General features: G+C 42.6%; 1 protein-coding gene across 4 annotated transcripts in view; it reads right to left on the bottom strand.

The window, feature by feature from the left end:
- The window catches only part of ARHGAP15 (Rho GTPase activating protein 15), a 711,254-nt gene that overhangs the window by 293,312 nt on the left and 404,699 nt on the right, over positions 1 to 13,243 (bottom strand). For all 4 annotated transcript variants that reach the window (XM_084809673.1, XM_084809680.1, XM_084809663.1 and 1 more), the window contains exon 11: positions 4,164 to 4,241. In XM_084809673.1, coding sequence (XP_084665799.1) covers positions 4,164 to 4,241 — 78 coding nt within the window. The remainder of the gene's footprint in view (positions 1 to 4,163; positions 4,242 to 13,243) is intronic.

The following is a 13,243-nucleotide window of genomic DNA, read 5'->3' as shown; positions in this document are numbered from 1 at the left end:
GAGTTTAAAATACAGATTTAAAACAGCAAAGCTAAAAGTTTAGAAAGCTAAAATGCTAAAATGCCTGGGAAAATAAAAAGGTCTTCACCTGGCGCCGAAAGGAATACAATGTAGGTGCCAGGCGAACCTCACTGGGGAGCTCATTCCAGAGCCGGGGTGCCACAGCAGAAAAGGCCCTCCTCCTAGTAGCCACCTGCCTCACTTCCTTTGGTAGGGGCTCACGGAGAAGGGCCGCTGAGGATGATCTTAAGGTCCAGGCAGGCACATATGGGAGGAGGTGATCCTTCAGATAACCTGGCCCAAAGCTGTTAAGAGTTTTAAATGTTAATACCAGCACTTTGAATCGGGCCTGGAAATGGACTGGCAGCCAGTGCAGCTGAAAAAGTAGTGATGTAATATGAGCTGAAAAAGTACTGGCGTAATATGACCAGATCGCCCATGCTAAGTGGGTGATCTGGTCCCCTTTTCTCAGCTTGTCAGTGGGTAATTTGTACATGCTTTGACAGCTCAGGAAAAAGAGACCGGGTTGCCCACTTAGTGAAGTGGAAGTGTTGAACTGACACTTGGGGGTACCCAACTTCCATTGCATACTTGCTTGAGTCAAAAGCAAGTGCTTTTAACACAGATGTAGCCTCCACCCCCTTTTGCCAGCTCCCATTTTGCAGTGCAAGAATACCCAAGCAAAGGGGGGAGGGAAATTGACAAGTTGTTTGACAAGTACAGAATATGGCTCTGCTGGACTTAAATGAAATAATGTGTAGAGAGGATCAAACTGACAAGGATATTGACAACAGAGGAATATGCTTCTGTGGGGCTACATAGCGAATGGGAAGACCTGCAGTTGTGCTCAGTTACGCAACAGCGGCAATATTTTTTTAATAAAAATTACAACAACATTTGTGCACAAATGTGCAAATTATAATTTGCGCAAATGGAACCCAGGAAAAAGGTGCAAAATTTTCTCCGAAACCGAACCGCCCCCCCCCCCAGTGCTGTCCACCTCCACTTAACGGACTTAGACCTGCTGCAGCAAACTGTTGGGCTTAAACGGAACGGATTTCCCATTGTCACACATCCCTAGTTGCCTGAGGAAATCTACTGTTTTCTGGATAAAATGCTGTTCAGTGTTACTTGGAAGAAGGCTGGATTCCAAACATAACAAAATAAAGAGCGCTCCTATGTAGGTTTTCTCAAAAGTTTCACTTTGTTCAGTGGTAAACCTGCATAGGACTACAGTCTAAATATATAAATAAAATGAGGATTGTGATGTTAATTAGTTGATCAAACAGTTTCCTTGTGTAGATTACTTCTCTGTGTAGATTAGAGAAAGAGACCTGCTGAATTGGGGACTACCCCCCTTGGGGATTCCCCCCCCCCCCAAGCCTTCTCTGATGGCTCTTGTTTCTGAGCTATTCATGGCTCCTCACCTTTGCCAGGTGATCTTTCCATGTTAAATGAGAGATTACACATGCTTCTGAGACAATGTTTTCTCTTATCCCAGCCAAACATTCTACCCACTACATCACTCTGGCTCACAGGTAAGTGTCAGTAGGTACCTACCAGCGTACGTTATTTCCCACATAATAAATTTAAAAAACACACCCAAAGAACAAAGACACTCCAATTCCAAGCAAGCCTACAGACTGAACCCCAAACTTTTAATGTAGAATTTTATTGTTTTAAAACTGTTTGTATTGCTGTACATCGCCCAGAGTGGCCGGGTGACCGGCCAGATGGGCGATTAAGAAATTAATTAAATAAATAAATAACTGCTGGATTTGCGTAAGGAAAGAAGGTGATGGCGAGCAAGCATCAAGAGATGACTGAACAAGTGGTGTGGTCTCTTTCACAGTACTAGCAGCAACAAGAACAGAGGATGAACATCTGAAACAGGACTTCAGTTTGCATGGTGAAATAAGAGCTTTGACTTACTTTTTTATTTTTAAGTTGAATAACTTTACTGACTTGGTGGCTTGGGATGGATTTGGCAATTCAGTTTCATACAGAGATGTAGGACTTAGTTCATCCCTGGTGTAATTCCATCAAACTCAAAGTGATGAAATCCTTTGCATACATTTGATGACAAATTCATAGAAATGTTTTAAATAGACTTCAGTGGAGTTACATTGGGGAAGAATTTGATCCTTACTGGGATTTTACTCTTCTAACTTTAAATGTCTTGTAGTTGTATTTGTAATTTGAGGCTATTCTTTAGAAATAAATGTGCCATATGTATAAGAACCTCAAAATAGGGACATTTCACAGAATAGGACAGAACACAGAAATCCTAACTAAAACACAAGAAAAGAGTCACAAGTAACAATATATAATACTATTTCATAGTACTTTACCAAGAATAATAAAGATAAAGATAAAACACTTCTAAGGATCTGAGTTCCACTATGTGATTGTGATTACAATTGCCTAAAAGAACAAGTGTCCCAATATAGCCACAACCACTCATTTACAAACCTGGTGTATAACTACACACATATTTAGGTTGAGTCTGGTCAGATTGTGGCACAATGGGTGCCAGTATGGTAACACCATGAAATAAAGGGCTTTTCAATTAAGGGACGATATTACTGCAACTGTGCCCTAAAGTGAATAGAGGTCCCCGTGTGAGCACCTTGAGATCCTGTTTTTCTGGGATCACACAAAGGAACCCTTGAGGGACCGTCTACATGACCACCATAAACTATGACACCTGCTTTTGAGCCTCCGGAATCATGCATATCACAGCACCTGTGTGAACAGTTCACACATGGAGGTTGTCGTTTTCACATACAGGAACTCTATGTGAGTGTTTCTGGGCCGTGAACTTGAAAGCCTCATCTATTCCTGAGGTGCTGCCAGTTAGTCTGAATCAGGACAAATAGTATTTCATTCTTGGTATAAAGCAGCCCAAACCATGGTTATTAAAGTACAGGTGATTTAAGTAAATTATGTAAATAAATGTACTTATTATATACTTATTTAGCATCTAACTATTCTGCTGATGACATCGTGGAGGTTCTTGTTATGGACCTGTCTAGTTGTTAAGAGCCTCCCTAAGGATACCATTGCCCGCAAATGCCCATTAGTCAGGTATGCATGACAGGGCTTTGGAATATGCTCCCTCAAAAACTACAATTGGCCCACACTTTCTTGTCTTTCAGAAAGAATGTGAAGACACATCTCTTTAATTTAGCTTTTTAAATATGTAATTCTTTTAATGTTTTTAATGGCCCTGGATTTTGTGGTTTTAAATTGTGCACCGTCTTGATGGCTTTTTAACAAAAAAGGCAGTATATAAATGTGGATAATAAATAACATTCAACAGATAATTTTCCAACTATAACTATGACTGTAACCAACAGAGGGGCAGACTGCTTTAAGGTTAGAGTTGAAAAATTCAAGGCTGCACCTCTTGTCTCATAGATTTTAATATATGCACTTCTATTCCCTGACAAAGATGCTCCTTTTTAGGTCAAATGACCATGTACACCTTTTAGGACCTCACTGCTGGATGGTTTATATAACGGTGAGCTGGTATGCATGCAACTCATCAACATCATTAATGACTTGGGGATAGGTTTGCTTACTACCTGATATTGGCTTCTGCATTTATTGAAGAATATTAGAAATATCTTGGTAGATTGCAGAACATCAGTAAAATAATTTTTTAAAAAAGTTTAAATGTGATTTGAAATATATATTTTGGCTATTACTCTTCTTCCCTCCCGTTAGATCATTCCTAAGTGTCTTTGTTTCAGCTATTATTTTTATGTTCTTTAATTTATTCTTCTTCCATGTTTCTTTAGACTTTTTAAAATGCCTTCTCTCTTTTCCACACACCTGAAATTGAAATGTCATTTCTGTGTTTTTAAAAATCATTAGCCTTGCTACTAAAGTAGTGACATATTCTAATTTCCCATTCCTTTTGTCTTTTTTTTTTTTTGTATCACCATCTTGTTTTCTTTATGCTGTAACTATTGCTCTTCCTTTTCCAGCCCATTCTCAGGTTGTTTGTTCTATCTCTGTACACTTCTCTTCCTCTCTTCTGCAAAATGCCACTCATCATTCTGTGCCACTAATGTACCACAGCTTCTAAAATCCATTGTATTGTCATTTCAGACAGATAAGTACTAAACAAAACATTACAGGGTGAAGGAATCACTTACCCTGATTGACAACAAATCGTAACTTTTGTATCGTTGCCAGATTGCCACTGACTCTGTATATTCCATCAACATCCAAACCTGAAAAAGGAAAACATACTTCATATTGGCTTGTGTGAGTATTATACTTAAGATGTCTGTCAAGAAAATATAAATGTTCTAACAGATATAGAGTAATATATACTTCAGTGAACTTCTTGATAATAATTCACTTGAAGGAATAGAGTCACAAGATGCTCCATTTCTGTTATATTTTTGTTTGAGGGGGAAAACATCATTGCCTCTGAATCAGTAATTACCTGAAGGTGTGGGGATTAGTCATACATAGCTCCTGTGACTAAAAACACTTCTGTTAACGTAAAAGGAGGGAGAGCTCTGTGCATGCAAAGGATTGCGTGTGGAATTTTACCTCCTTGCAAAGGTGGAGAAGCTCTATGTGCAAATTCCAGCACACTTGGAGCAGCGTACTGGAGTTTGGCTATGTAAAATATTACTTTTTTATCTTGAATGGCAAACTCTAGGGTTATGTAGAAATAATGATTTGAATCTCTTAGCAGTAGTTAAGAAATCAGGAGCAGGCAATGTGATTCCTCCCTGAAGCATCTTCCCAGAGCAAATTCCCTGCTCCCAATTTTTAAAATGTATTATTTATTTACAAGAATTACATCCAGCAGGATTCCCAAGCGGTGAACAATACAAGAAGAAAACAAAATAACATACAAAATTAAAATATTTAAAATCAGATTATAAAACAATAAAACCATGGCTGGTCAATCAGGGAAGGCTTGTTTAAATAGAAGGATCTTCAGCAGGAGCAAAAACAAAACAACATTGGCGCCTACCTGACATCAAGAGGCAGGGAGTTCCACAGAGGGGAAGGCAGTATACTGAAGGCTGTTCTCCGACTGGACTCCAAACAGACCACAGGTCCATGTGGAACCACCAGGAGCACCTTATCTGATGACCTCAGTTACTGGGCAGGTTGGTAAGGGAGAAGATATTCCCTCTCAAATATCCTGATCCCAAGTTGTTTAGGGATTTATACACCAGTAACAGAACCTTAAACCTGGGCCAGTAGCAGATAAGCAGCCAGTGCAGTTTCCTCAGCAAAGGAGTTACATGCTGAAATGGGGCAGTTCCTGACAATGGCCAAGCTGCTGCATTCTGCACTAGCTCCGGCTTTCAGACCAATCTTAACGGCAGCTCCATATAGACTGCAGTAATCCAATCTTGACTTTACTAGTGCCTGATAGCCAAACTATCCCTTTCCAGGAGAGGCCATAGACAGCATAGCATCTGAAGATGGTTGAAGGCATTCTGAGCTGCCATGGCCACTTGGGCCTCCAGCAACAGAGGTGGATCCAAGAGTATCCCCAGACTATGAACCCCATCTTTCAGAGGTGGTGCAACCCCATTCAGAACAGGCAATAAGCCTATCTTCCAGATTCAAGAACCACTCACCCACAAAGCCTCCATCTTTCCAGGTTTCAGCTTCAGTTTACTGGCCCTCATCTAGCCCATCACTGAGTCTAGGCACTGATCCAGGATTTTCACAGTCTCACCTGATTCAGATGTCACAGGGAGACAGAGCTGTGTGTCATCAGCATACTGATGGTACTTTGCTCCTAATTCCCTAATGACCACTCCCAGTGGCTTCAAATAGACTTTAAAGAACACTGAGACATTGAAAACAAATTAGTACCCTACAGAACTCCATAGCTCAATTACCAAGGAGCCAAGAAATAGTCACCCAATGTTCCTCTCTGAAACAGACACTGCAGATAGTTACAGTGCCCGCTACAGGAGGCTTTGTAACACAGTACCTCCAATGTCCAACCCATGGAGCTGGTCCAGGAAGATACCATGGTCGATGGTATCAAAAGTCAATGAGAGATCAAGCAGAATTGACAGACTTGCACACCCTCATCCCTCTCTCGATGAAGGTCATCCATCAGGGTGACCAAGGCTGATTCAGTCCCATAACAAGACTGAACCCCAGACTGAAATGGGTCTAGATAATCCATATCCTCCAGTTGTGGTGGGGTCTGCAGTTACCTGGCCACGACCCTCTTGAGTATTCTTCTCCAAAAACAGGGCATTTGGAACAGGGTGGTAGTTTTGAAATACCTTTGGGTCCAGAGCGGGTTTCTTCAGGAGTGGCTGCACTATTGCTTCCTTAAGGGCAGCAGGAACTACCCTTTCATGTAAAGATGCTTTTACCACTTCCTGAAGCCACCCGGTCACATCCCATCCAGCTAGCTCTTAATTAGCCAGGAAGGGCAAGGACTGAGAGGGCATGTGGTTGGTCACATTGCTGCAAGTACCTTAACTATAGTCAAATTAGCACTGATCTTAACTTTGCTTAATGCTAACCAATTTCCTTTTTAGCTTGTAAACCAACCATTCACTTGATATCAAAAGTTAGTTAAGCAGGGAACCTCTTTAACTTTAACCATTGTTAAGCTCAGTATCATGCCAATGTATCCTTTAATCCAATGTAGCCTTTAAATGAAATGAATGAATTGCAGTTAAGGTGTGAGCAAATAATTTGCTTTGGGGATGACGGAGACTGTGTGGACTATACCAAATAGAAGAAATTTCACCTGTAGTACATACATAGCCAAAACCTGCATGCTCCTTGACTGCAGAATAGCCTAACTTATTTGACTGGATCTATTCTGATCTATGCATGGATCTATAGGTCTATGCAGGAATTCACCTGAAACACAAGTAAACCTAAACCCAGGAGGGGACGTTGGAGTGAGTGCATAAGCCCCCAGTGTCCCTGCATGCCTGAATGTACTTTCAAAGCTCTTGTGATTGGGAACCATGATAGCTTTCAGATCTTTGTGCTATGCACAAAGGTCTGTACAGTGCATGGGGACGCTGGGAGCAGGGCTTGTGCGTGTGCTCCCTTCCCTTCCCTGGTTTATGCCTACTTGTGTTGCAAGCAAAGACTTGCACAGACCATACGGCACAACAAGATGTATTTGTTAATAACAATGCATCCAGAGACATTTCAAATGTACCAGAATGTACAAGTGATAATGAAAGTCTAAAATTAAATTAGTAGTTCTTCATAATCTTTTGGTACTGTTATTAAATTGATTGTGACAAACTAAAAGATATTATATTCTGAATAGCAGTCTTAAAAACATGAGCGAAAGTAGCTCCAATTAGCATTTCATTTGGACATTAAACAATATGGCAGGCTGAGGAAAAAAGTTGAGAACACTACACCAATTACAGTGTACACATGCCACAGACTTTCTGCTTTAAATACTTTGAAAACCAAGCCAAGCCAAACCAATATAAATCGGTGGATTTGGACATCCTTTTTATGACCGCATTATCCCAGCTGGATTAGAAACTACTTACTTTGGAAATAGGCTTAGGCTGTGTGTGTATGTGTGTGCATGTGCGTGTGAGAGAGACAGTGCGCGCAAGAGAGCGCACATATTTTTTTAAGATATGTTCTGTCTTTAGCGTTATTCTGCTCTGAGCTCCTGAACAGTTTTCAAAGAAAACAACTTCAACTTCTAAGAGCACCTTTATCAAGAACGAAAACATCCCTATTCAACTGTCAGTGTTTCTTTACAGTAGGCTTCAAATACTTGGGGGGTGGGGAGAGATAAAACAAAAGTCTTTTCAAAGTTTCTTATTTGGGGATGGCATTAACTTTTAGTGGTTAGGAACATTCTGGAACAACACACATTCACTGCAATAAAATCCAACTCCTAGTTTAGTATATGCTGACCTTCTAACATTTCAAAATGGTGTTTATCATTGAGACAGATCATTGCCTTTCCCCTAGAGCATATCAATATTTCCCCCTCCTTTTTTGTTTGACGGAGCTTAGAACAGGATGGACACAAAACCAGGAATCATAATACAAATGGTGCTCAAAATCTCAGTCAAGAAAAAATGCAGCTGTCGCAACTCATTCCCACCATAAATCTTATAAGCTTTCCAGCTTATATCTAGGATAGGAATTAATTTCTTTCTTTCCAGAATATGAGCCATATATAGCAATACCCTTATTAAATATTGTCGAGTTGGGGCCATAGTTTTCAAACCCTGTCTACCATTAGGCAAACCTTTCCACTTCAGCCTACCTGCTGGGACTCTGCTACAGACTTCAACAGTTCCACTCACCATGCTTACCAGCTGGCAAGCATAAGTAGCAGCCATCCATCCCCCGCACCCCCAACTTTGAAGCTTTGAGCCCCACCCGTTCTCCAGCTCCAAAGTTGGGAGGAAGACCAAGGGTTGTTCAGCAGCTGCATCGTCAAGATCCCTAGAGAGCCTTGACCATGCAGGGCTGAAGTGAGGAAAAAAAAACAAAACCTGGGCTGCCTGCTCTGGAGAAGGATAGGCACTGAGGCAGGCAGGGAAAGGTTGGTGCCACAACCCTGCCCAACTTGGCTGTGTAGCTTGAATAGATGTATTTTGAGCCTCTCTCTACAGATAAGTTACACAGTTTTCTTTGATCCTGTCCCTACTGCTTGATGTTAGAATGTTTGCCTATCTAGTAGGTACAAAGGGTGAGGGCAACTGTATGGTAAGTAGAATTTAAAGACTACACTACTCATCAGCATGCAGATTTGTAGTTAAATATTCAAATCAACTTAGCCTAGGTCTTAATCTTACTTCTGCTATGTAGCACTGCTTTGCCATCTGAAGAGTTTTCACTTGAATCAGACACCGTTAGCAACAGTGGTGTCAGCAAGACTTGTATGGAAGGTTTATCAGGACAAAGTATAACACATACACTTTGAAGCTTTTAAAAATGTAAAATGTGCCATGAAAGTTCTGTCATTCACGAGGTGTTTTCACTATAAATGAGCAGTTGCCCCCTCCCCCCGATATATTTGTTATATTTTGTTGTTAGGATGGTGGTGTGTGTTTTTTTTCAAGCCAAACAAAATGACCTCATTGTTTCCCACTCTATTTTCTTTTAAACATTAGCTGGGATGATTGAGATTCAGGAATGTGGGAAAATGGATTCCCAAGCCATGTCTATCCCTTCTAATTCTGAGCTGTAATTTTTGGCTTGGCTTGAATCACAGTCATCACATTTCAGTATGAATCTCACTGTAAAATGATCTTCCTTAAACATTTCTTTCACTCATCATGGGATCAGAAACAAAGCAATTCTACTCTTTCAACAAAGCCCTTAAAACGTCTTCTTTTTTATATATATATAAAAGGAGGGAAAAAACCTGCATTTTCTTTAAAATGTATCATTGGGTTTTTTTTTTTTCTAAAAGGAAACACCCACAGTTTTGATCAACCTGTTTGTAAATCTTGTCATCTGTATGTCAGAAGCTACAGCTATTTTAATCTGTCTTGCCTGAGATCCATTTTGGGTCCATAGCAGAAAAGTCAGGTGATTCCAATTACCACACTGCTGAAGACAAGTTCTCTTGTATTGTGCAAGAGAAAAATCAGATGCTTAAAAACCTTTCTACGGTTAGCAGTGAAAAATATTAATCAAATATATTTATCACCTAAAACTCATCTCTTTACTTTTTAAATGACAAAGTTTTACAGTGAAGGAAGAATATAAAGCTCTACTAAGCTTAAACAAGAACTATAAAGGGCAGTTCTTTGATTTAACAGGAATGACAATTTAAAATTTGTTGTTGTTTTTTACTTTACAGAATACAGTAAAACAACAAGGGTCCAGGCTTAAAACCTTTTGAAATTGCCTTTTAATGTCAAAAGCATCTCCTTAGGACCCTGACAAAACTGCCTCAAGACTAGGGATGTACGAAAGTCAGTTACCTTTCCGCAGATTCTGTTCATGGGGGGGAGGCATTTCATCCCTCCCCCCGGAGTCCTCGACGGGGGGGAGGCGATCCAGTCCTCCTTCCCTCCGGAATCCTCGACGGCCTGCTGTGCTCCGTGGTGGCTCCACAGAGCAGCTGGCCAGGCCAAGGCCAGGGCCGTCCGCAGTCAGATTTCCAGCCGTGGAGGGCTCTGGGTAAAAAAACAAACAAACGCGTACGCAAATAGCGTACTGGGCACCATTTGCGTTCCCCTTTCTTGTCTTCATCTTAGTCTACATAAATATTTACGTAGACTAAGACGGAGAAAAATAAGGAACAGAAATGGCGGCGGCCGTAGCCGCTGCCATTTGCATGCGCGTTTTTTTTTTTTTAACCCAGACATGATAGGCTATGTAAAGATTTACGTAGCCTATCACGTCTGGGTAAAAAAAAAAAAAAAAAGTATTTACGTAGCCTATCATGTGTATGGGGGGGGGAGAAAAAAACACAGATTGCAAATGGCGGTGGTGGCAGCTGGTTGGAAGACCAGCTGCCACCGCTGCCGCCACCGAAGCCGCCGCTGGAGCCGTCGCCGTCCGAAACATCCACCACAGGTAAGTCTCGTCCTGGGGGGGATCCGCGGGGGGTGGGGGGGTGGCAGGCCGTTCTGTGATAGATTTCGGGGGGCTGAATGCACTGGCATTCAGCCTCACCAAGATCCATCACGGAATTCTCTTTCATCCCTACTCGAGACTGATACTACTGTTCTGTCCTTTTTGATGGTCCTGGACATGTACCTGAAAAACCCAAATATACTTCTGGATTACAGTTTAGGACAGCCTTTACCTACCTGCTGCCTTCCAGAAGTTTTGGACTTCAACATTTAAAAACACAATAATAGAATAAAAACAGCATCCAGCTCAACATACCCACTTACACACCAAAGACCCGCTTGAATAAAGCAGTCTGTGGCTACTGACAGAAGGATAACAAAGAAGGAGTGAACCTAGCCTCTGTTGGGAGGGAATCCCACAGCCTGGGAGCGGCCACTGAAAATACCCTCTTTTGCAGTGCCATGAAACACACCACTGAAGGCAGTGGTCTCTAAAGAAGGGCCTCTCCCAAAGACCTTAAGAACTGGGCAGGGTCATATGGGATAAGGCAGACTTTCAGATAACCTGGTCCCAAGCCATAAGGGGCTTTATAGATCATAGCCAGCACTTTGAATTCTGCGCAGAAACAGACTGGTAGCCAGTGACGCTGTTGTAACAAGGGAGTTGTGTGCTCCCTGTAACCATCCCCAGTCAACAGTTTGGCTGCAGCATTCTGCACCAGCTGAAATTTCTGAACAGTTTTCAAAGGAAGCCCCAAGTAGGGCACATTACAATAGTCCAAATGGGATGTAACTTAGGCATGCAGGACTGCAGCCAGATCAGATATCTCTAGGAATGGGCATAGTTGGCTCATTAACCTCAGCTACGCAAACACATTCCTGTCCACCACCAAAACTTGGGCATCCTCCAGGTTCAAGGCCGAGTCCAGAAGTACACCCAAACTGCAAGCCTGAGTCTTCAGGGAAAGTGTAACCCCATTCAGCCCAGCACAGGCTGAATCCCTATTCCCTGATTTGTCTTTCAACTAACCAGGAGCACCTCTGTCTTGTCTGGATTAAGCTTCACTTTCTTTGCCCTCATCCAGTCCATTCAGACACCAATTTAGAACCAGAACAGCTTCCTTGGATTTGGATGGAGAGAGGTGGGTGTCATCAGAGTACTGGGAGCATCGAACCCCAAAACTCTGGAAATCTCTCCCAAGTTCCATGTATATGTTAAATAACATGGGAGATAAGATGGAACCACAGGCCAATGGCCATGGCATCGAGCAAGAATCCCCCAGCACCACCTTCTTAGATTGCCCCTCCAAGAAGGACAGATTGTCCACCAAGGCAATCAAAGCAGTCTCTGTCCCATAATCAGGCTTGAACCAAGATTGAAATGGATGTAGGTAATCCATCTCATCCAGAAATCCCTGAAGCTGAGAAGCCACCACACACTCTAGCATCTTGCCCCCAAATGGAACATTAGAAACCGGCTGGAAATTATCCAATACAGGGGGTTTGGGGAGGTTTTTTTAAACAAAGGTTTTATCACCACCTCTTTTAGGTGAGATGGAACCACACCTTGCTGTAAAGAGGGGTTCACAATTGCCTGTACCCACTCAGCCAGTCCCCCCACTGGCTGATTTTATAAGCCAGGAAGAGCAAGGGTCTAGCACACAAGTGGTAAGCCTCACTTTTCCAAGGATCCTGTCCACATCCTTGGTCTGTACAAATGGAAAAGTATCCATTGTAACTGGACGTGCAGGGGCCAAAGTTACATCCAATGGACCTCTATCGCTATGGCAGCATGGATACGATCAATTTTATCTGCAAAATGTCATGCAAATTGGTCACAGCAGGCTGTCAGGTGGTCCACGTCTCTCCTTGTAGGTCAGAGCATAATAGGTCACTGGCCACCTGAAAAAACTCTGCTGGGTGACTTTGTGCAGACGCAGTGGTGGTGGTGGCGGCACTTTCTTCGCCACCCTCATTGCCGCAGAGTAGGCTTTCAAAGGAGTTCTAGGCTGTGTTCAATTGGACCCATTCCAAGTTTTCCACCAACATCACTTGTCGACGTCCCACTCATTTCATCGCTCACAGCAGCCTGGAAAACTAGGGCTCCACTGTGTGGGAGGGGATGCTCAGGAGCAATCATACTAACCCCAGGGCATTTCTCCATTCCAGAGATCAACCAGGGCTTCAACAGAATCACCTGCCAAAGTGACAGGAAGATCCCCAAGGGCTGTCAGAAAACCATCTGGATCCATCAGTCTCCTGGGGCAGACCATCTAAATCACTCCCTTCCCCCACCTCTGCAGAGGCTCTGAGTCCCAGCAAGTCTAAACCCCACTAGCTAGTGATTTATCCATGACAACAGAACTATGGAAAGTTCCTCCACCCCCAGATCACCATCATCCCAGGCTACAAAGAAAAGCTGCCAAATAGGGGAGCAAGATACTAGTTGGGACAGGCCTATGGTCACCATGGAGGCTATGAAGTCCTGAGCCACTCCTGACAAGGTGGGCTAAGCATGTATGTTGAAGCCTTCCAGCACTAACCTTGAGACTCCCTCAGCTAGTTCAGGAAGGGAGACTGTTGAGCAGCAGGATACACCAACAGAATCCCTATTCCGTCCTGAACACCCAGCTTCAGATATACACACTCGAAACTGCAACTCCACCTCCCTACCCTCTGGGTCTTGCCTGCTGCAACAC

The sequence above is a fragment of the Heloderma suspectum genome, chromosome 1, assembly GCF_057233095.1.
Source record: "Heloderma suspectum isolate Gila_16-S chromosome 1, 16-S_ref, whole genome shotgun sequence".
Taxonomy (NCBI): domain Eukaryota; kingdom Metazoa; phylum Chordata; class Lepidosauria; order Squamata; family Helodermatidae; genus Heloderma; species Heloderma suspectum.
This window is presented reverse-complemented; position numbering and strand designations above follow the sequence as displayed.